This window comes from Chaetodon auriga, chromosome 12, assembly GCF_051107435.1.
Source record: "Chaetodon auriga isolate fChaAug3 chromosome 12, fChaAug3.hap1, whole genome shotgun sequence".
Lineage (NCBI taxonomy): Eukaryota > Metazoa > Chordata > Actinopteri > Chaetodontiformes > Chaetodontidae > Chaetodon > Chaetodon auriga.
The window spans coordinates 23,026,768-23,050,709 of NC_135085.1; the positions used below are offsets into that span (position 1 = coordinate 23,026,768).

Sequence of the window (23,942 nt, forward strand, 5' to 3'; positions counted from 1 at the left end):
AGCCAAACAGTAACACTACTGTACACTGACGCCCTTGAATCTACAAAGATGCTTTTCAATTGATTGTTCAGATGGATTAAGTCACTCTGAAGAAAACATACAAACACCTTCAATCCTGGTCCGTGAATACAAATATGGCTTAACACACAAATCCAAACATACTGTACACATTTCACTGCTACCGCACTACATTTGAAGAGTTTCAATCCAGAGACGTTTAAAAAGAGTCTAAAGGATCACAGACAATAAGACCTCTGCTCAGACGGCAAAGCGTCTGAGGACCTTCTGAAGCTCAGCTGTGCCGTTGAAACACCGGCTGACAGATTGTACCCCATTAAACATCGTACACAAGTATTTGGAGAGGAACTCTTCATTTGTTGCCCATTATCAACATCCAATTCAACCGTCAACAAAGCACCGATGGCTTGATGGTTCTATAAAAAAGGCACAGCTCGGTTTTCCGTTACCTTGCCCGTCCTGTGGCGGAAACACTACAAATCAGTTCAACACATTCTCTCAAGTTCCACAGAAGAAAAAAAAAAAAAAGAAACAAAACCCCACATTTATACAGACTGTACACGTTTCAGATGATGCATAGAAAATAAAAACAAGTTAGTAAAACAAACTGAAATAGTGGCAAAATGCATTGCTATCATTTGGTGGCTACAATAACGACAAACAAACCAACAGTGAGAGCATTATAAAACCCGCCCCCCCCTCCATTCGGCCCGTTTCCTTTCCATACAGTGTTGGAACAATGGAGGCAAAGCTCCATCATTTGCCCTCGTACTTTGGATTGACGACAGTTGTTACGGCACTTTTGTAGATCGGATTCTCACCCTGAGAAACAGAGAAGAACAAGTGTGAGTACGACAGTGAACTTTGAGTGATCAGGTTAACAAATCCAAGGCAAACCTTCTGTGGAGTCACACTGACACCATTCTGATGCCCTAACAGTCAATTCAGCATCTTATGCTGTACAGTGTAACAGCAAACGAGGCGAGCCGGCATCGAGCGAGTGGCCATACTGTTTGTGTTTCCCACCGTTTGGCTGGAGGCAACAGTTAGGACAGACACGTCATATGAACTGTGATCTGACACTGCTGCTACGGTTTTAGCAGCTTCAGTCTGACGGCTGCAGTCAAGTGAAAAGTGTCAGATTGCCACTCTGTGTTTTCTAACGCTTAATGACTACAGTCTGCAGAGTACTGAAATGATGAGCCCTCTGTAAGTGCTCCTGCACCCTGGAGGGGACACTGGAGTTTGTTGTCGCAGAGCACGTTGGGTCGAGCCGAGCAGACGCTGTCCGGATTCATCCTGATTTTAGTCCACAGTCTGATTTGGCTCTTGGACGACTGGTTGGGTTTCTGGCAGGTCAGAAATTTTGGTCATCTGTCTGCACTTTGAGTCGTTCCAGTGTGATCTCCATCATGACTGCTGTCTGAAGATCTGTTACAAACTGTTGGGAGCCTGTTTTAAAGGCTAAAACTGTGTGACTGAGATTCTGCTGAGACATAAAACTCAACTTCAGAACAGACTGCATCCTCCAGCTTTTTTCTATTTACTTTCCTTCGTAGTAGAACTGCACAAACTAAACCGCCTTTCTTTCTTTATGTCAACTTTGAGAATACATTCATCTTGTTTGAATAATCTTTATTGCAGCTGTCACCGGACAAAACTGACCAGAGGTTCCATGTTTACATTCAGTGCGAGCTTCACCTCACGGCCGATCACTGATCTGTACTGTGTGAGCATGAAAGGTGATTAAAACCTGTAGCGTGAGTTAACACAACGTACAAGACGAATAAAAATGCAGTGTCCTCATTTCAGCTGTGCCGTTGAAACAGTACTGAAATTGTGATTCACGTGACTGAACTGCATATTGCCCACTTCACATAAAGATGTGAATTTCAGAGCCGACAGAACACAAATCAGCATTCTTCAGTTCAGAGTCAGACAGATGTCCAGTAAATAGTGGCTAGCCACTACTAATGACAGTAAAGCAACGAAATTCCCTGCAGTCTGCTGTTTATAGTGATTATGATGGAGGTGGGAGGTGCAGAGCACAGCCAGGAAGTGTCAGTAGCACCAAAGTCGCCATAATCACATGACGAGAAGAACGGGGGGTGTTTCAACTCTCACAAATCCTTCATCTACTTTCTGAAAGCTTTTCCTCTCAGTAGTGGAACTAGACCATGCAGATATTCTTAAAACCTTAAAATCCAGCCAGAGGTTAAACTCATTCATCTGAAGAGTGTGGGAACATTCATCCTCAGTTTTATGTAATACATTCAGATATATATAAATCAATTTATTGTGTTACTTGTTTGTTAGTTGTTACTTTGTGACTACTAGCAGTTTTTCTTCTGAAAATCTGGCCAAGGAAAAACACAACAGATCACACCAACTTTGGCAGTCACTGCATGCAAATTTTACTCCATGCAGTCACCACGTCTTTCATTTCACTGCAGCCTGACATGAAGTCAGTCAAGGAGTAAAACTGCACAGCACAGAGAAAGTACATGCAGGTACACAAAGCCAGCAGGTGATACAAACTTTGACCTAAAGAGCAGCGCCTTTGTTCCCATAGCTGGGATTCTGGAACTGGTTTATAGGACTCTTGTAAATGGGGTTCCCTTGCTAACATGGAGAAGGAAAGGGGGAAGATGAAAAGGGAAAAACAGAAGAAGAAATGAAGAGAAGCAAGAAAAAGCAGCGTAAAGGACAGACAAAAGAAAACATTCAGCACAGGGCAGAAAAAGTCAGAGAGAATATCTCTAACAGCAGTAATGAGACGTTTCTGTCTGATGGAAAGTATCTGTACTTCTCAAATTCCTCTTCTTTTGTACTAGTTACTTCTTCCCGTATTATTTGTAACATTGCAGCAGGACATCTTATTTTTTGCAGTTTTGTGGGCAAAAAACTGTTGATGAAGATCAGGCTGGCTTACCATAAACTGTGAAAACATCCCTGGCAGCACAAGCATGTTTAAGACATACGAGATAATGCAAAATGATCAAAGATACTTTTTTTAAACAGTTTTTCTACTTAAGGAAAAAAGTAACTCATTGCTTTCACATTTCCCACAAAAACAGCCTGTGAATGTTGGTTTGCTCCTGACGGGCCGTAAACACTGCAGCTGTGACTTCCACAGCAGCAGTGGAGCTTTCCATCAGTGGTCACCCAGCAGTCCTCTTTCTCTGCTTCATTGCCTTTTATGGTCATGCAGTTGTACCATGTGGACAGCGAGAGGCAGCACCGTCAGCTGAGGGGAGGCCGCTCCCTCAGCGGATAAAGACTGAACAAACCTGCATGGAGGTTAATCAAGGACAGAGCTGGAGATCGTCTCTGATGGCGCTCTTCAGATCAGGGATCTTCCGGCTTACTCTGGCTTAAATCTCTTTTCTGTTTCCACACCTTCTGGACATTTTCCTGCTGATTACTTCTGAAGCCTCCTCACATCCCTAAATGCCCAGGAGAAGCCTGCAGTGTGGTGCTCAATTTTCTGTGACCTGAGCTGTGGAAAAGATAAAGCCTGCCCCACACATAAAGTTCCCATGACTGACTCACCGTGTCCCACTTGGCGTTCATCTTCTCCTTCTCAAACTTGGCAAACTCTCGGCGGTCATGGATGATCATGAGCAGTTTCCAGATGAGCAGCAGGGCGAGGCCGATGAGAACAATGCCCGCCACCACACCTGCCACAATGGGGATGATGTCAGGTCCTGCTGGGCACTCTGAAACAGAGAAAATGCAAAGAAAACAAATGAAATCAATCACCGAAGTTTAGAAAAATGACATTAAATGATAACAATAAAGGACAAAATGTGTGTCTTTGACACACAAATTGAGGTGGCATATCTAAATCATGGAAGTGAGCTTAAAAGGTACATCGTGGAGTTTTCTTTAAGACAAAGTTCTGTTGACATTTAATGTTAACAAAATGGACTGCGCCAAACAATTGTGTTGAATGCATTTCCATCCTCATAACTGATTTTTGCTGGTGTGTTGCTGCTTTTCTTGTGAGACCACGAGCAGGATCAGTACCATCATGGCCGTGTGCATGTGCACGAGGGAGCCCACGAACAGAAACACTTACACAAATCAGAAAATGAGAACAGTTGTTGTCCAGGTTTCAATGTATAAGGTAGCAGTCAAATCATACCCAGTGTGTCCACCACATAGACCTCCTTGGTGTCGTTCCTGATGGCGTAGGTGTAGTAGAACCAGCAGTCGTTGGCGTCTCGCTCTTTGCAGTGAGTCAGTGGGAAGCTCTGGTCTGTTGGCTGAGGCAGCTTGTCGCGATCCTTCACCTTGATCAGCTGGAAGTAGCTGCAGTCACGCTCACACGTATCCTTCTTCTCACCAGCCGTGAAAGCTCGGCACTGCACGCAATCTCTGCGAAAACACAGACGGAGGCTTGATTTATTCTCCACGTCGTTTTCTATCCGCTTCACATTGTTAACAATGAACACTGAAACTTTGCTACTCAAAGCAAACTGCATGTCTGTGGATGATGCAGAGATGAAGATAAGATTTTGGAAATACTCAGGACGTGATACCAAAAATAAAGTCTGTTTAAATGTTCAGTGTATGTTTCAAAGAATTCACACACCAAAAAATAAAAATGTGGAGGGAAATGATGAATCGTTACTTCTTTCATTTATTTGTTTGCCTTTAAGTAATCAAATGTAAACATACTGAGTCTGAAAGACAGTGGAATATGCCTAGATTATACAGTATCTACAGATTTTAATGTTAATTGTAGAATATACACTGGCCCCAGGCAGCTAAAAACCCCAAATTCCCAGAAAAAAAAATACAACCTCAGTATCGTCAGCGGTTGCTAAGGCCCTTCCCAGAGGAGAAACATATAAACATTTTGGTTGAAGTGTGTTTCATGGGGAGTTAACAAGACAATTAAACTTGTTTTAGTTTGGTGAAAAACAGAAACTTAAAGTGACTGCTGGGCTGACGGTGGCCTGTGAGGGAATGTTCACACACTGCTCAGACTCACTTGTGCTCAGCGCAGACGCCGGGGCAGGTGGGACAGATCTCACAGGTTGGACCCTGGAATTTGGGGTTGGTGCATTTGCAGATTCCACATTCGCAAGTGCCGCGGCCGTTACAGATCTGCCCGTTCTTGGCGAGGCAGGTGGAAGTCTCCAGGGAGCAGTCGCATGCGCTGCCCGTGTAGTTGGCGTCACAGATGCACTTCCTGCATTCGCAGCGGCCATGTCCTGGAAAAGCACCGGCAATGAGTTGCCACAGGGTTTACCATAAAACTTGTGTGAGTCTGTCAAATGATTGGATTTCCACACTCCTCACCTCCACAGAGCTTGTTGTTGGAGCGGTCGCAGTTGAAGTTGTCGCACTCGCAGTACTTGCCGCTGTAGATCTCTGCGGGATTCTCTCGCTTCTTGCACTCGCAGGTGCCGCAGACACAGTCACCGTTGTTGCTGCAGATATCCGTGCCGTTGTCTTTTCGGCAGTTGGCGTCCAGGTCCTCCGTCCGCACTTCGTCTTTGCTGCACTCGCAAAGACGCCCGATCCGGCCTTCATTACACCTGACACACACACAGACAGACAAAAAAAGGAAGTTAACCTTTCCAGTAAAAATGTGTCATCGAAGTCAAACAGCATGAGCAGAGGGTAATTCAACAAGACAAAAACCGTATCCTTAATGTCTCGGAAGTGTTCAGACACTGGTCTGAACCATGAGAAGCACAAAACACAGATCTCTCCTCATTTATTGAACCATGCAGAAGAAGAACGAGGAAGCCCAAACAGCTTTTCATACACTTTATACACTCATACACTTTATCACTGCACCTGGTGCTTTTTTTTTTTTTTTTTATATGTAGTTCTGTTTTCTGGTAAAAGAGTTACAGTTGTGGTTGGAAACTGAAAACCCAGAGACCTTTAAAGCTCTGTGGTGCACGGTTCAGCAGCTCTGATCTCATAAATCTTTCTGGCTGAATACTTACTTGCAGGCTCCGCACTCGAAGGTCCCGTTGCCCTCGAAGCACTTCTTACTGTTGGGCTCCCCTTCTTTGGCACACTGGCAGTCGCAGATGAAGTTCAGAACGACCTCCACCTCCTCTGTGAAGCCCAGTGGTTTAATTTTAATGGTCTCAGACTTGCCATGCGATGGACACTTCTGGGATTCAATGGAAATCTTGAAAGACACCTGGAAACCAGAGAAGAGTTTACAGGGTCATCAAAACTGTGAGGGAGGAGGCTCTGAAGCTCGCTGCTCCATGTTTCAGACATGACGATGACTATTAGCTTGTGATGCGTTTCTCACTTCTGCGCTTTCCAGTAGGAGACGTTAATGTAGGAAGAAGAACATAGTTGTTTACCAGCTTCACACCCCAGAAACAGGATGCCCAGGCTCAACTTGCACCACTTGTGTTGTGGTAGCAAATAGGGAAACACATTGCCATCTGTGTTCCCCATGAGTTGAGACGTTTTTTCAGCTTGATCATTTTCATATGTGTAAACAAACTGTAACGAAAAACATGATATCTACCTCGTCTCCAATGGAGATGTTGGAGCACTTCCTGCCGTTCTCCCCTGTTCCCTCCACACCGTTCTTACAGATGGACTTGTAGGTGATGGAAACTCCCTCTGGCAGCCTGCCATTTTCCAGAATGACCTCAGATGACAAAGACTGTCCAAAATAAGAGAGACGGTCACTACAGGCAGTGCTCCTAGTCTCACTAATGCATACAGTATATGAAAGAGTGGCCTGGTTATTGTAACCTAAACGTCTTATCTCTTAATGGAAGGGACAGACGGCGCAGTTTGACTCACGTTGTAAGCATCAATAATGAGCTTGATCACGTTGCTGGAGTTGGAGGACAGCGTGCCAACAGCTGATTTAGGAATAAGATTTTTCAACTCCTGAAGGAGACACAAAGGTGGGAGGTAAGAACAGAGTGAATAAATGTTAAATATGTATCTTATGAATGAGTTACATAATGCCAATTCAAGGTTTTTCATGATAGTTAAAGCTATGATATCAAAGATTTTCATTTGCACAAATATCTCTTAAGTCACAATCACAGAATGAGCCAACACACCGCTGACTGAGCTTATGGCCCATTGTTCAAAGTACTGCCATATTTATACATCTGTAGTACTATGAATTGAGTATCTGTGGCAACATTCCTGATAAAAATGCTGTATGAAGTCACTGACAATGCAGAGCGAACATTTCCTACTGCTGCGGTTTCATAGTACAAACATTTAACTCAGAGGAAATGCAGTGTGTTGACTGACATCTTGCCACTTAAAGCATGTACAGAAAACCCAAAGTTCACCTTGTAAACGGGCTGAAATTCCTCAGTGACGGCAAAGATGGTCTGGATGTTGTGGTCACTCAGTTTCTGAACCAGATGTGCGATGGAGGGGTAGTCCTACGGAGGGATTCAACGACACAGACAGAAACAAACACACAAACACTTATTAATATTCATCAAAGATTTCAAATCCCAGACTGTGTGGACAAATGTGGAAAGAAACAAATCTTCACATCAATGAGAAACTGGCACACATGCTCCGTCAACTCTCCCCGGATACACTGTGCATGTTAAAAAATGATAAACGACATACATAGTAGTGGCTCATGGTGTACATGTTGTTCTCCAGGTGACACCTCCCATCGTTGGGCAGCACGATGCCGCCCAGTTTGCCATCACCAGCGAAGTGGAAACCAGCATCGGTGGAAAACACCAGCAGACGGGTCACGTTCCTCCAGCCAATTTGCTCCTGGGAAGACAAAGAGCCTTCTTATTAATATTTCACACATTTACAAGACACTCACTAACAATGAAAAACTGTTGAGCCCCTCTTACCTCACAGACCGCCACCTGCATGATGGCATCGAAGCCCCCCTCTGGAGAGTCCAGGTTTCCTGAGATCTGCTGCTGGCTGACCAATCGGTTGAACTCATCTCCCTTGTCCGTCAGCTTCAGGACGTTCTTGTAGCTGAAGGGGCTGGTGCAGTTCTGGTTCCCTGTGCAGGGGTTGATGAGCCTGGCTGGCGTGGTGCTGATGTAAGGCATGACTGTCTTTTCCACAAATGAGCCAAAACCTGGAAGGAGAATGCATTTTATTCAGGATTGTAGAAACATTGAAAGCACTACAGCTTGTCTGCTGGTTAGTATCCTTTTACTGGGAGTCAGGTTTTCCTTACCAATCCTGAAATCTGAGGTGATCTCCTGCATTTCCCTCATGAGGTCAGTACCAAGGTTCTTCACGTTTTCCAAATCATCTTTCATGGAGAAGGACAGGTCCATAAGGTAATACAGGTCGATGGGATAGTCCTCCGCACGCTTGAATTTCAGCTCAAAAGTCTGGGGCTCACCTTGAGAGGAAAAAAATGCACATTTCATAGGAAGAAACTGTGACAACAGAAAAATTTAATAATAATAACTTAATACTTTTCTGCAGAGAAAATCTGTCAAAGTCTGACATATTTAAATCTCTCCGGCCATTATGTCCAGTGAAATTAGCTAGTGGCAAGACATTCAAAGGTTCAGCTATGGACGCTGAATATTTACCAGATCTGAGTGTCAGGGTGAGTTTCTGGGGCTGGATCTGGGTGATCTGCTCAGGCTTCAGTTTTTCAGCCACGTCCTTCTTGCGGTTGGTGACGGGCTTGTCCTTGTCAATGGTGATGCCTCCACGTGGGTTCTCAACTTTGGTCGCAGCACAATTTCTCTTCTTCAGGGACTCCAGGTCGTCACAGCGAGCAGACTTGGACTCCCCCACAGAGAGGAAGGTCTGTGAATTCATGGCAGAGGTTTTTAAAAGGATATTTTAAATGAATTGCCAAATCAAAATGACTTCCTAAATACTGTTCTTTAGGCTTAAACTTTGATCTCTGAGGAGATCTACTCGGTCACATAGCAGACAAGATGTTATCAGAAGCATCAGAATTTAACATATGTTCAAAATCAGACAAAGACATCAGTCGGTGCATGCAGTTAACAGCAGTGCTGTCATTTTCATAGGTGATGCACGGTATGTGCAGAAACATCTGGAAAGGCCCCGTAAATGTACAGGAATTTGTTGTGCTTGGACTGGTGTGAAGACACATATTAACAACATGCACAGTAACACAGCACATACTGACAAACGATACAGGACCAACAGAACGTCACATAAAATCTCAATATGTCACTGTATAATAACTACAGGCCGACAGGCTTATTCAGCTAAAACAGATGGTGCCAGAAGTAACAGTGTGCTCTGTGTTATTGTGTTATTTCAACAAATAAACTCACTAATATCTGCTGCAGATACAATTTTCAGGATCTCTGACATGAAGTCAAAGAGCATTTTCAACTAATGAGGCCTCTGGAATCAATCCATCCAACTGTCTGTTTTTTAGGCCATTGTTGTTAGGAAGCAGGAGTCGAGGAGAAACAGATGACTGGGAGGCCTGGCTGAGATTTCAGATTGGATGCACATGAGATCCCACAAGGCAAAGTGGAGGAGAACTTGAGACAATGATCTCAGTCAAAACAAAAATAGTGCTTTGACCTAATTCTTTCAAAACCACATGACCCTCAAAGGTCCTTTTTCCTCCCATGCATCTTCTCACCATACACATCAGATAAGATTTATTCGAAAGCATGAAAACCACAAACATGCAAGACACCTGCAGTATTATTCTGAAGAAGATTAAGTCTATAGGGTGAACACAGCAAATAATGTTCAAAAGAGTAGGTGAGAAATTATCAGTTTCATCAAGCTCAACCACACAGGAAGTAATGTACACAATGTTGTCAGCAGTGGGCAGCATACACCACATTCACAGTCTTTAGTCCACGCAGTGAAATCACTTCGTAAAATACTTCACTTTTGGAGCAACTGGAGAGTTGTTTGATTTTGGCTTGATTCTGAACATTAAATTAACTTGATGATTAAACCGAATGTACTTCAGTGCTACAGACATTTCTCCATATCTGGTAAAAAGGCAAAGCAACCACTAATGACTGCACCCAAACCTGCAGTCACGCAGTGATTTCATAAGCTCAGGGGTGGGTATCAGATAGAGGAGTGCAGGCACGATTTAACAGGAATGCAGCTCTGTCCTGACAAATGTCGAACTGACTCTGGCAGATGTTTCTTTGTTACTCACCAAAAGGGTCACCCTGCTTCACAGCTACAGCTTCACAGTAAGAACTGACTATTATCATACTACTACTTTGGACAAGTAAAGTAATTGGTGTGCTCTAAATCAATATAATAAGATAATATTTGGAGACAGCAACTGATGGTTTCAGACAAACACAACATTTTAAGATCATAAATTATAATGATGGGGATATGATAACAAAATAGGTCGAGTTATTCCCTGCATATTTCACTTATCAATAACAGTAAGTGACCCAGAGATGTGTGTTACCAAACTGTAAAAGAGTAAAACATAATAATGTCAAACATTACTGCTTGCCTTGCAATTCCATAACATTTGCATTTGTTTGTCCTGCACTTCTCATATTAACCTGATACTCCTGTAATTCCATATTTTCCTGTACCGTCTTCTTTCCACTCAGGAGCGTATTGCCGTCACAGAAAGAATACTTGCCTTTGGTACAGAAAACATCTAATTAAACAGGATCATTGAGGCAAATTTTCCATTCTGAGACGAGAAGCAGCAGCACTCATGTTTGTAATTAATGGAGTAGCTGTGGTTTACTCATCTTTGGTCAAAAGGCAGGAAAGAGCAAGTTTCTTAAATGTCCTAACTCTCTATTAATACTCTGCAGTTGCTTCTACATGTACTTATAGGCTAAATACAGATTATGTTCATTTGTATCTATAATAAGGAATAACATTTGCTTATTTCTTTAACCTGAACCCCCTTTCACACCCCTTTGGACTGTATTGGTTTGTTTCAAATAGATCTAACTATGACTCCGTCTGTTGTCTGCAGACTTTGTGAAATGTTGGACCTGTCAAAGCTGACACTGTTAAAATATACTCTTTATATTTATTATTAGAGATCGCATTCCATGCACCAGATGATGACTACCAGCTGTGTTTGTTAGCTGTTTTTGTGCAATTCAACCATTAAGCAATGCTGGCACACAAACCACAGAGGAGACTGGGAGTGTGCCACACCCACAGTTTGAGATCTTCTACATCATTTTTCATTCATATGATCAAAACTTTGGTGGCAGCTTGGGTGATTCAACTCACTTCATCTGCGCACCATCCGCATGTCTCTGCCACCTGGATGCACTCCCCACATGACTGTGCGTTTGCCTTGATGCATATGCTTCCCTCTGAAAGAGACAACACAAGTTCCTTTTAGCCCAGATGACAAAACAGAATTTCCATTAGTTCACTAACTCAAACCAGCTTCAGTTCTTGGCTGTAAATCACAAACTCTTCCCAGTTCACAAAACCGAGCCATTCTGAGAAAAGCTCCAGGCAGCTCACCAAGAGATGACTTCACCTTGTAAAAAAAAAAAAAGCCTCCCACCACTAGCTAACAGGACCCACATAGTCATTAAACCATGAATGAAGAAATGCAAGGTTTGAAGGCTGGAGTGGACAAAAGCATTGCTGTACTTCATGGTGCTTATGAAACTGAAGTGAACAAAAGAGAGTGATATTTGGCCCAATGCACAGAGCATGACAACTAACAGGTTAAACCCCGATAATCAACATATACATGAAGTATAATAATACTAAAGCGACTGCATTGGACTGGAGGGTCTGCTAACAGAGCTGAAAAACATGCTACACTCTGGGCTAGCTCATATCGAACAGCTGAATATGTTTGTTCTTACCTTGCTGTGCCCAGCTGCCACCAAGGACTGCTGATAACGTTGCTATTAAAAGTAACCGAGGATCCATCTGTAACGAGAAAAAAAAACAACAAAGTCAGCACTGGAAGCTGAAACCAGGAAGAACATCAACATGAAAGCAAAGGATCCAGATTTAATGCTCGACACATTTTTCCAAAGTCAATCAGACGTCTTTGTGTCTTGTGTCAGCAACAGCAAACACAGATGAAGTGTTTTTGTGTGTGTTTTGTGTGTGCGTGAGACAGTCACATTTATTCTGTTAGAGGTTTAATGTGGCACAGAGCTGTTTAAAAGACATTTGAAGACATCCATATCTGAGAAGTGTGATCACACATCTACTAAACGTGCAGCGAGAACAAAACGTTTTGTTTTTGCCAATTGATTAAGTATTTACACTTTATTATGTGACACAGCTGCACACTGGATACAAAGTCCATCTACATGTAGTATTCTACTACCCAGTGTACCATTAATACATCAATTCCCCTTTGAAAAGGTTCTCTTGAAACAACAGTTTTAATTGTAATGAGACCACTACGATGAATACATTTAGATTAAACACATACTCTTCGATGTCGTCTTCCTAACATCAGCCATGCTGTGTGTTTATTAGGCTCTATCCTGACGCTGAGGTGAAATACCTTCGTTACCGTTAGGCAGCAGAAGGGAGGAGTGATTTTCATTTGCCTAGTCCATATATGGAGGAATGATTTGCCCACACTCAGTTGGCGTCAGCTGCCATGAACCACCATACTACATACTTGCCTCTGACTGTGGTTTGGAAACTTTCATGCTGTTTGTTGTAGGCTGATACAGAGTTAGCTGTTGTCTTGACAGGACATTTCAGATAAGATGATAAGACTCAACAAGAGAAAGACGGAGGAAGAAAGAAGAAGCTTGAGGGGACGTAATAAAAATGTTGCGTAAAGGAGAACAGTCACATTTACAGTTAAGGTGTTCAGTCTGATCCAAAGTGACTCATAATGAGTCCAACAGCAGACTTGTAATGACTGTAACAGAGCAACAGCACAGGCTTTAATACTAAAATGACCGACATTTCAAGCTGCCACAGAATGCAAACTGGGGAGGAATAACTGTGGTTCATTAAGCAGCCCTATGATGCCTCCATACCACACTGAGCTAAGCTGCTAAGCATTAACCAGCCAACCACAACACCAAAAAACAGGCCTAAACAGAGATCAAACTCTCCAAAGAGGCTTCAGATTGTTAGTTTTTCAGCAACTTGGAAACAGTCTTGACGGTAGGTCAACAAGCTAAGATCACAACTCTGTAACAGCTAACAGATAAAAGAGGTAGGTGAGTTCACGTGGGTGTGTGTGTGTGTGTGTGTCCTTATTTGGTCACGCTGCCTCCTCCTGAATCTCTGCCATCTCCTACAACCCCAGTGACACACTTCCTTCACTGTCTGCCAGATCCTCACAAAGTCTGACCAACTTTCTGTGTATTTGCCCCAGTTTGACACACAGAGGAAATCAGGCACTTTTGACAGTAGCTAAGTCAACAGCTGTGTCCTGAAATAGTCTGTCCCTGCTGGATATCAATAAGCTGGTTCGCAAATATATTTTAAGTGGCAATGGATAAAAGCACCATTTTTATTTAGTCTACTCAAGAATATTTTCAGAGTAAACTATGAGTGACGCAGAGGTAAAACTGGTCTGTGCAGTATTCAGCAGATGCTCGGTGAAAAGGTGTAGTAAGTAAGCAGCACCGATGTGGGTCAGGGGGTACAGGCATCTGCAAAAAAACCCACATCCTGTGCAACGCAGCCTAATGACCAACTGAAATGCAAGTCTCCCTGTAAGTGCTTGGGTGATAGTTATCTGTACTGCTACTTAGATACTCGTACTGCTATGAGGAATGGGGGAGGAAAAAATGAAAAAAGCCTGACGTGACAGAAAAAGCAGAGCATAATGTGATTTTTATTGTCATTTTTAGGGTGTCTTTAAACATCTGGCTGGAGCAACAGATGGGAATTGTTTTCTGTTGATTTTTTCTCTAGACCAACAGGCACTGTCCCTTTTTAATATACTTACTAACCAAACCCCGACACAAAGAAGAACTTGTGGCAAGAGGGACAAAAGCATCTGACACGCAACATACCCAGCACGATACTTAATAAAATTCAAGCTAACACCAACTGCAGAGACCTTCTACACTATTGGGGCTCCTCCCCAACATTCCTGAAGACCAGCTTTGTTTACCGCTCTGGGCCTCGTCCTGCACAGGGCTGCAAATTGCAGAGAGCTGACAGATTGGTAGGCATTCGGGGTCTCCAATGCCTGTGTGCCACATAATGGAATAATGGGAGCACTGGCATGTCGAAAACGACACCCTGAACGACGTATTGAGGACACCTTCCAGTAGAATCTTCCTCAACCCATCAGCTTTTCTTTATTTGCACCGACTTCTTTGTTACCACCACAGCATTCAGTCTCACTACATTCAGCTTCAAAGCATACAGAACAGCTGAGAGGAGCTCAACAGTAAAAGGTGAATTATTGTTTGACCATTAGAGGAGGAGACTTGTTCTGTAGAAATGGCGGGACATAAAAGACGGCGATGCTTCCACCCACTGAACGTCACAGCTGATAAGAGCTGATAGCAACTTGGCCCAGACACCGATGAGGCGTACACTGTTATAAAACTGCTCCTCATAGCTGTGAAACTAGATAAAAGATAAAAGAAAGCAAACTAATATGTGGTGAACTCAAAGACAGAGGAGTCAAAGTCTCTCAGTCAGTCAGACTCATTTCACAAGTATACATACTTTTCTGTCTTTACCGCATAGTGCAGCATTTCTAATCAATCGTCCCTTTCATGCATTGATGGGGAATTCCTGAATGAACCCTTCCAGCGAAGGTCTGTCTGGGTTTGTCACTCACTCACCTACCGCCTCCACCACAGACCACATTTCCTCCAATGCCAGACAATTTACCTTTTCACTCCTGAACAGAACAGCACAGCAACATCTAGCAGCTGTGCCTCATTAATGCTGTTTGGAGGAACACAGTTGAAGCTACCACATTTTATCTGCCCCACACATCAGTTGAAAAAAAATCAGTTGACTAAACATGTGAGGCTGCGCCACTTTCTCGCTCACAGTCAGGGAGAATACCGATGAAGGCCAGAGATTGTGAATCAGTCCTGGGAAACAGCCTCTTAGGTCAAAGCTGATGACTATAAGTGGCAGATGAACTAAGTGTTACATGATGAACAAAAACACAACTGCTGAGTAGACAAGATGTTTAGAAAGTCACACAAAGTCTTGTTTACTGTTCTTTTACACAGTCTTGGTCTAATCCTCCTCCTTTCTGAAACACCCCTCCTCTGTCGTCAAGCAGAAACTATGGCCGATGAGCAGTCGCGACGACAGACCTGAGAGCCTAATATTTACACTACCAGGAGCACAGTGTGTCCAATCATGACTTTGTATGGTCAGGCCAGAGAAGGCAGAGACAGTGCATGCTTTGTGTTTGTGATGCTGAATGTTAGCATCACAATTTTTCATTTGCAATTCTGTTAATAATACCCTCAGCTCTGTCCGACACAAGCACGGCGACTGAGACAGTGGTTTGGACTGGAATGTCTCAAATATGGCTGTGTGGGACTGTAATAACACAAAGCAGGGCCTTACTGAGTAAGAGCTTACATACTCCTCTAATTTTCTATAGAGATAATAGGTTTAAGGCTGCAGTCAGCAGTATGTGACTTATACATAATCATACTGTCAGCTCAAATCGCAAAGTGCAGCTGTGGAGCTGTGAGGACACCCAGAGACCTTTAAAACTACCCAAATGGGAAAAGGCTTCGCTCCACAAATCAAACAATTAATGGGTTAATTGATTAGTCAATCATCAAAAACATACCAGGAAACCATTTTACTGACGGATTGTGGGTTTCAGTTTCGTTTTAAGGCCTTTTCTTCAGTCATATATGAGGATAAACTGAATATCTTTGGGTTGTAGACTGATGCTTGGAGAAAACCAGTAATGTTACGAACCCCACATAAGGCTCTAAGAAATGATCGTGCAGATTCTAACAATTACATTTCACAGAAAAAACATTTTACCGGTTGATCTTTTCTATTTGCAGCACTACAGTCATCTGTGTTCAGATCATGGCATCAACGAGCTCAAGCTACAAGATCACTTCCCTATTTGTCCAGAGGCCACATATAAAACATACTGAAATGATATAATGTAAAGGTTTGATGTTATCAAGATGACTCTGGTTGTTCTGAGGACATTTCACATCAAAACTACTCACTGCACAACATATGCTATGACCTTCCACACCTCACATCTTCATCTTTTTCAGTGACTCGACCGGGCCTGCTGTTGTGACGGTTGTTTGCCCCGTCGGAAAAACCAGCCATGCCAATCACAGCTTTGCAGCCTGGACTGAGACTGTCATCTTTCTGTGTCACAGTCGGAAAATTGGAGCAGAAAAATAACTAAAAGTGTGGAAGAGATTGACAAAGCTGCACAGGTTGTTCAAGTATTCAATTCGAAGGAAAGTAGCTCAGAGCTGCTGCTAAGATAACGTCAGCAGGACAGATATGTCACTGAATGACTGGGGCAAAAGAACAACACTTCCCGAACAGAAAGCAGCGACAATGAACAGGACGAATACTGAAGTTAAACTCTTCAGTGTTTCTCTTTTTTCGAACCTTTTCAGGCGTCTGAGTAGTTTGAATGTGTAAACACTACCTGCTTGATAAAAATCAATACAATAGTCCAACTTTCAACACAGCAGTGTTGAAACAGACCCAGACAAATGTTTTATAAGGAATTTCTTCCAACAGCTGCTGGGAGGTGCAGACTGAAACTCAATCCTGCTCGACGCTCCTCGTTATGGTCCGCTGCCTGCCATCAGCTCCAGACAGGTCGGAGGCGCTTTGATTCAATCTGCAGCCTGAAAGTACGCCTCAGGGACCAGAGCCACGCTCTCCCTGATGTCAATCCACAGAGAGCATTCCTCTGCTCACACATGGAGATGTGCTGCAAATAATCGACTCCCCGTGTGACAGCTACTCGACTGAGCGTTACTTTGGTGAAAGAGAGGCAGGATTGAGAGAATGACTGAGGAAGACTGCGGTACGGCAATGTTTGATTCGCAAGATCTTGCATCAATGTCATGAAGTGCCTTGATTCCCTGGATTTGCCAGAAACAGAAAATCGCTATCCTCTTATTGTGTGTACAAAACACTGACACTTCACTGACTTCCCACCTTCACTCAACAGAGTGTGCATCAATAACTGTGATCAGACAGTTATATGTTAGTCAGTGTTCTTCAATTTCCTGGGGGAAATCCCAGTATTACGTTTCTAAATATTCATCCACCCTATTGATATCAATGAGGGCAAAAGGAAAAATCCTCATAAATACAGTCCTCTGCCTTATGACACCATCATGACTGACAGGACTGTTCTTTCCCATTTCTCACATGAGGGTCAACATGAGGACTCTGACTCAGACTGTGCAGACATGTGTCACCACTACTTCTTTGTTTAGCCCTTCCTCTGGTCCTTGACAATGGTGCAGTAACTTACTGACTCTTACTAACTAGGTAATCTCACAGGGGGAGGCAGCTTCCTCTCGACGGACACAGCACTATTAGCTCTATGAGGTTTTTATGTCAATTACATTTAATACTGACATAGAATTGTCCTCAGCTGGGAGCAGCCTTGACAAAGGTCTCATTAACTGGTGGTCTGTGGGCTAACGTGAATGTCATTAAAGTGAAAGGTGTATTATCTGATTAAGAGCAAAATATGTTGAGAAACTCTGCAGATTATCTGCTTTCCTGATGCCTCTGCAGTTCACAGAGCTTTGAACAGACAAGGCCGGTGTTGTCATAAGGTGGAGCAAGACACATCTGTGAATGTTTAATAATCTTTAACAAAGTCCATGCTTACACTGTGGATGACCACAGTTCAACAAACAGGCCGAATAACGTTCCTCCACATACAATTAGAAATCACTTTAAAATACAACATTTCTGCACCACCCCTTACATCCACCTCTTCCACCAGGTGTTTCCTGCTGAATATATTTTGCTGATGCATTGCTTCTTGCGCTGAACACTGGTAGAAAAAAATGACAGAGTTGTCAAAACTAATGTGATTATTTGGCCTCTGATTGTTAGTAACATCAAAAATTAATGAGTGCCAATTCTAAAGACATATTAAACCAGCAGTACAAAACACAAACAGCTGCTGCCCACAATTCTTCTCTGTGCACGAATCAGACAAATCCTACTGGAAGTCATTGCAAAAGCCTCCATGACTGGACTCTCAGGAGTTCCTCGTTTCGTGCGATTAGAGGTTAACCACATTGAGCATCACTAACCCTGATGTTTGGTTCACTTTCTACTCGTGCAGAGAGAAGTACACACTGATGCAACTTGTAAGAGAAGGTTGTTGCTTAAATACTGTGCATGTTCTTGTATTTTCTATCTTTATCTCATACTTTGAGGCTAAACTATAGCCAGGCAGCACAATGTCTGTTTTTCCTTGTTTTCAACGTTTTTACATTGCTTATATGGACTTTGTTACAGGACTGTGTCCAAACCATGATAGTGCATATCTCAACTCACTGTATAAACCTGACCAGCTCCATGTCCAGTTTTAAGGGTCTGACAGCTATGGGTCAGGTTTGGCACATAATGCATCCTGGTGTGATCAAATTATGAGTGCTGCACTTAAGAGCCAGTGAGACATATGTAGAGTGAAAGGTGGTGTTCAACACAAGTCAGCATTGTCCATGCTGGGTGGGTCATCTGGCAGTCCACAAAATAAACAGGGTTCCCATCCCCCCAAGCTCTGTTTGCCACCCGGTCAGCCATCCGGGCCCCACCTGCTGCACACAGTCCACAGTCCATTAGGGTTCCCGAACAGCTCAGCAGGAGTCTAAATCCATTTCCTTAATGAAACCACACCCAGGCACCACTTTTCTCTCTAACGGGCTGTTGACGGATCAGGAAGAACATCTCACTCATGACTGCAAACGCAGCATGTTTGAAGGAAACCTAGCCTGCATACAGAAATACCTCCTCTACTGAGCTAACATCTGCCCTAAAGCTTGATAAGGAACTCAAAAGTGCTGTTAAACTGGATGAGTGTTAACAGGTGGAGTCTGTTTCTTTATGTTTTTGAGACAAAACAACGTGAAGCAACAGAAAAGGCATATGTGCGATTTGATGGTCACATTTTGGCCACCTGACATCCAGCTGACTATAAAAATGGTTGAGAGGATTATTAGAAATGTTAAATAATGCATACTGCATTTATTGGTCGATATAATCTTGATAAATTCTTTAATGTGAATAATGAATGGTGGATTAATAATTAGCATCCCAGAAAGTGAAACCATGCATCTTAACCTTGTGTGTGTGTGTGTGTGTGTGTGTGTGTGTGTGTGTGTGTGGCAAAAAAGTAGCATGATAAATAAGATGAAAGCAAGATGTGATCATTGTGACATGTACAAACATGTCTAACACATGCTTTAACAACTGAAAGCCATGGAAATCCCACAAATCAGATTTTCAGACACGTTCTGTACCCAGCAGATATCACGGACTCATTCTGGAAAGAGTTAAAGTTGTTTAGTGAACTGCGAGACCTGTTTGGGGTTTGTCTGTCATATGGAGGAGATCCCAATCTCCCAAGAGAGATGAGATAATGCATTCCATCTGCACAGCTCCATAATGTGTCGTGGAAAAACTACGTAACTGAAATATGGGGTGCTTTTTCACTTCTTTCCAACCTGAACCCAGAGTGCGCTCAGTCAGTCTGATGACAACGTGCCTGGGCTTTTCTTCTTAATTAAGTTGTGCATTAAGAAATAACTGAGGTGAGATTCCATTTCCAACATCTTACAAATTTGGAAAGGCCTATTAAAATATACATCTTGTTCCTCTTGGGTGTTTCAAAACGGTTTCTTGTGACATCTTTTAATTATGTAACTGATGAAAATGATAAGGGTTTGTGTGTTTCTTTGTGTATGAGGTGAATTGAGGAAGTACTGTTATTGTACTTGGTGGTTGTACTAATTACTTTCTAAATATATTCTCTTTGTCTTCCTGTCTGTAAACTGGCTGTCAGATGTAATTTTGTTTCTAATTTTGGAAATAAATGAAGACTTAATTAAATAAAAAAGACATAATTACAACAAACACATTAACGTCATCCACTTGCACGAGCAGTTGACACTGACTACCTGTTATGTTCCTCAACAACCAAGCTAAGTTTAATGTTGACTTCTGGCTAGCCTTACTAGCTAGGCTCCTCACATGCTTGCAAGTCACTGAGATTTACAGCATTGTGTTCAGTATATAGACAGACTAACTTATCAGAGATTACTTGAATGCATCTTTTTTGGACTAATTTGTGCAGAGGTACTACCCATTTGTGAATTCCAGATTGAGTCTATTCAGGAATTGGACCAGACGTCTGGTCTGCGGGGAAAAGCTGACAACAATTCTTCGTCCTGTGCACGATCATGTTTTGATTCAGGAGAGGAGGAGCTATTCACAGACAGTCTGCTGTCAATGTGTTTGTGAGAAAGAGGGAGAGAGAAAGGCGTGGACGGGCTGAGCGCATGCACTGCTCACAGCACTACAATGAAATAAGGTTTTGTCCATTTTAAACGGCACATAAATAGAAAATCAATGTGTGGCTGTCATTGTTGATATTGTGGCGGGCCGCCATAATTAAATCAACGTATGGGAAACGCTCCTCTGCTGCTGCAATGACTTCCAACATTTTACCACAGAACGACGGAGCCATGAAGGGATAATGTTTGAACCACAATCACATATTCTCAAGCATACCCCCTCCCACATGCTTCCTCTGGCCGTCACTGGAAGCCCCGTCAGCCATGACTCATATCTGACAAGTCGGGGTAAAGGCCTGGAGTTGAGTAATGCTCAATGACCCTTCAAACTGGCCTGGACACTCCTAGTCGAAGCCACTCGCTGTGTTTAAACATCACAACAACGTAACTAAGGGAAGTGACTCAGATCCACAGGGAGCCGGCTCAGGTCCACAGACACGTCCCCCCTCATGTCTACAATTACCAGGCCTGGTGTATATTATCTGCATCCATGTGATCTGTATGAGATCAAAGACGTATGTGTTTTCGCACCTCGATACGGCGCTGTTGCTATGTCATTATGATGCTGTCTATAAGCTGAGACAGGCTAGTAATTAACCCAAGGCTCTTTTTTTTTTGCCATCTCACTAAATTAAGACTTGCAGGAAGAGCTTGGTGAGCGCAGACTACCAGCTCAACAAATCAAGCTTCTCCTTGAGATTAACAAGGGAGTAAAAAAACACCCCCTAAGGCTGCAATTCCTTTACAGGAAGTGAATGAGGCAGACAAGACTAATCTTGTCCAGCTTACATACTGCACAGTCAACAGTCCTGAATCAGAGCTGTGGGCATGGCTGAACAAGAAACTCCAGCTTCTGGTTAACCAATCTGGCCTGCTTTAAGACTTCTATGTCGTACTGTATCCTCAACCACAGTTTACACAGCATATAATGCAGTTTGACCAGACTGGGGTCCAGCTGTGGTTTGGCTCAGGATGTTCTTTACGTGTCTAACTTTGCTTACTGAGGGCTGTCATTTGGTTTTCTTCTTCATGTATGTTTTACCCAGAAGCGTACATGCTCCTTCTGCATACATCCAAACACAAACGTTAAGACATCTGCAAAGGTTTTCGGACCAATTGACAAAAGCCTTGTTGAGCAAATGGACATAAGTGCTTTAACAGCATTCCTAAAGAATACCAGGTGGCTTTGAAATACAAGCTTCACTTTCCAGTCAAGGTAAAAACATCCTGGCTGATTTTGAAGGTATTAGACAGTATTTCTGACAATCAGAAGACTTGATTAGACCACACCAAGCGCTCATTTTCTGTTAGTTATTGAGCTCTTTTCAGTTTTAAAGCTATTTCTCATTCCTATAATGAAAAGACAGACATGAGGGAAGTCTCTTCAGGAGACTAGAAAAATGTCACCGCTATGAATTTATCCTTTGGGGACTTAAAACTAAATACAACCCACTATAGGAGCTCTACAGCAACATGACAACGGTGCCAAAGTGATTTAACACTATGTGTCCAGGTAGAAAAGTCACCATAAAATCATTATTGTGTCAAACATTACATATATTTGTCCTTTTTGAACGCCAAGTAAAATCAGTGAAAACCTCTATGATAGTTTTGATGGTTTTAAATGGCGTTAAAAGTTCTCCAGGTCAGATAAATGGCTGTTAACTACGCTTAAACAGCCCGTACTGCCCTCTTTGGTCATTAAAGCAGCTCAATGGCCTACTTTCAGTACAAAACCCAAAGGAAGATTTATTAAGGGACAGACTCGAGGTGTAGGCTGAAATATACCAACATTTCTCGTGTCATGCTGTTAAAAAACCGTCTTGTGTGGGGAGATTAACACGTTCTTTCGACTGCTAGCATAGCACTTCATCGTTATCCACACCCAAAGTTTGCCCCTGAAGGCATTCTTTGCTTCTCCCCCTTTTTGCCGTTCACTGTTTTCAGTCGCCCTAAACACGGCAGGCTGGATAAATGTGACAAATGTAGGTTAAAATAACAACACTTACCTTATACTGATGCTATACGGGCGTTTCCGTTGATTTAGAGCAGCATTTGCCTCCCCAAAAAGTGTCCTCTTTAAAAGACGCTAACTGAGGCGAAGACTAGCTAAAACTGTTATGAGGGTCCGCTTTGTTTTAGCTAATAAACCGCACCGCTCCGGCGGGCAAACCGCGTAACGTTTCCACTCGCGACACGCCAACGGTTGCTTTGCTAAAGCTAAAATTGGTTCATAAGGGCTTTGTTAAAAAATATAAGGGGCGAGGAGTCCCCGGCTCACCCGAACACGTTACCGCGGCTGGTCTCCTGCTGCTGCTGGGTCGTTTTTTTTATGCCCCGGTTCAACAAACCTCTTCTTCTTCTTTAGACCCCGCCTACACAGGAAATGCTGCGGCACGCAGAGGGGAGAGGAACAAACACACCGGGGGAGCGTGAACTCGTCCTCACCTCGGATGTGGTGAATGGTCCCAGTTCAACCGCGCGTGCACGCATACACAGATACGGGTCAAAACAAACAGTAAACATAAACAACGTGTCGGAAAATGTTTAAGAAATTCAGACAATGACATGCAGTCTGATGCATTTACGTTTGGACAGTATGGGAAGTAACTTTACTCAAGTATGTTACTTAAGTACAGTTTTAAGTACTTGTACTTCACTTGAGCAAGGCTGGATTAACAGCTGGGCAAAGCAGGTATCTGCCCAGGGCCCCAGAACTCCAGGGGCCCCTAAAACTCAACCTTTGCTGTGTGTCATTGGTTTATTGAACTGAAAATTTGTTAGGGAAAAAACAGCAGTAAAGAATCTGAATATTTCTCTCGCTCTGCGCTTTTTGACGTATTCTTCGTCAACCACATGATCTCCTGCTGTGTTTTCAGCTGTGCTGCGGGAAGTCACACATCACCTTCACTTCCTTTGCAAAGTGAGGGCCTCTGGCACAAAATTCAGTTTCAATCATATTCACATCTAGTTTGTCTCTCCCTCGTGCGGAGCAACCTCACAGCTGCGAAATCGTGGTTCTGGTTTTGACGGCTGACCATCAGGTCTGCAGACCCGAGCCTCTCCACCCCCCTGACCACAGGTGGCTCCGTCAGCTCTGCACACTTACGCTGTTCATCCAAACAGTTATATTTGGTAAAAGATACCAAATATATCAGGCTGAATTTTCTGAAAATGTGTATAAAAACCTGCAGAATATTTCCATTTGATGGAGATAACACATGTTGTCAGTGTTTATATCTGCAACCTTGAAGCAGCTGAAGGGACATTAAAGGGAAAAGTACATCTTAGAGTGTTGGTTGCTTCACAGACATTAAAACATCTCAGAAGTGAAATTAAATTCATAAGGATATTCTGGAAATTGGGCTGTGTGAGTTTTTGATAATATCTCCCATAAAATTAAACATTTTATAGCTAAATAAATTAAACAATGACAGGTGGATTAGCAAAGACACGCTGTAATTAGATGTTAAC

The 23,942-nt window shown here is 42.9% G+C and overlaps 1 protein-coding gene across 1 annotated transcript; it reads right to left on the bottom strand.

Moving 5' to 3' along the window:
- Positions 1-620: 620 nt before the first annotated feature.
- On the bottom strand, positions 621-22,834 carry LOC143329336 (integrin beta-1-like). Its single transcript, XM_076745179.1, has 16 exons — positions 22,478-22,834; positions 11,814-11,880; positions 11,218-11,303; positions 8,568-8,790; positions 8,201-8,371; positions 7,860-8,098; positions 7,618-7,773; positions 7,326-7,421; positions 6,817-6,906; positions 6,533-6,673; positions 5,988-6,190; positions 5,329-5,567; positions 5,018-5,240; positions 4,166-4,398; positions 3,571-3,737; positions 621-840 (listed from the first exon to the last, which is right to left on the bottom strand). Exons 2-16 carry the CDS (start codon positions 11,878-11,880, stop codon positions 775-777), a joined length of 2,400 nt encoding a protein of 799 aa, XP_076601294.1. The 5' UTR covers positions 22,478-22,834; the 3' UTR covers positions 621-774.
- Positions 22,835-23,942: the final 1,108 nt, after the last annotated feature.

What these genes read in the sequence shown, in the direction of transcription:
- LOC143329336 (XM_076745179.1), bottom strand. Translation starts at nt 11,880, where the DNA reads ATGGATCCTCGGTTACTTTTAATAGCAACGTTATCAGCAGTCCTTGGT. An exon ending in AATTTCAGCCCGTTTACAAG is followed by an intron (nt 6,907 to 7,325) that starts GTGAACTTTGGG and finishes TGTCTCCTTCAG; the next exon opens with GAGTTGAAAAATCTTATTCC. An exon ending in ACATCTCCATTGGAGACGAG is followed by an intron (nt 6,191 to 6,532) that starts GTAGATATCATG and finishes TCTGGTTTCCAG; the next exon opens with GTGTCTTTCAAGATTTCCAT.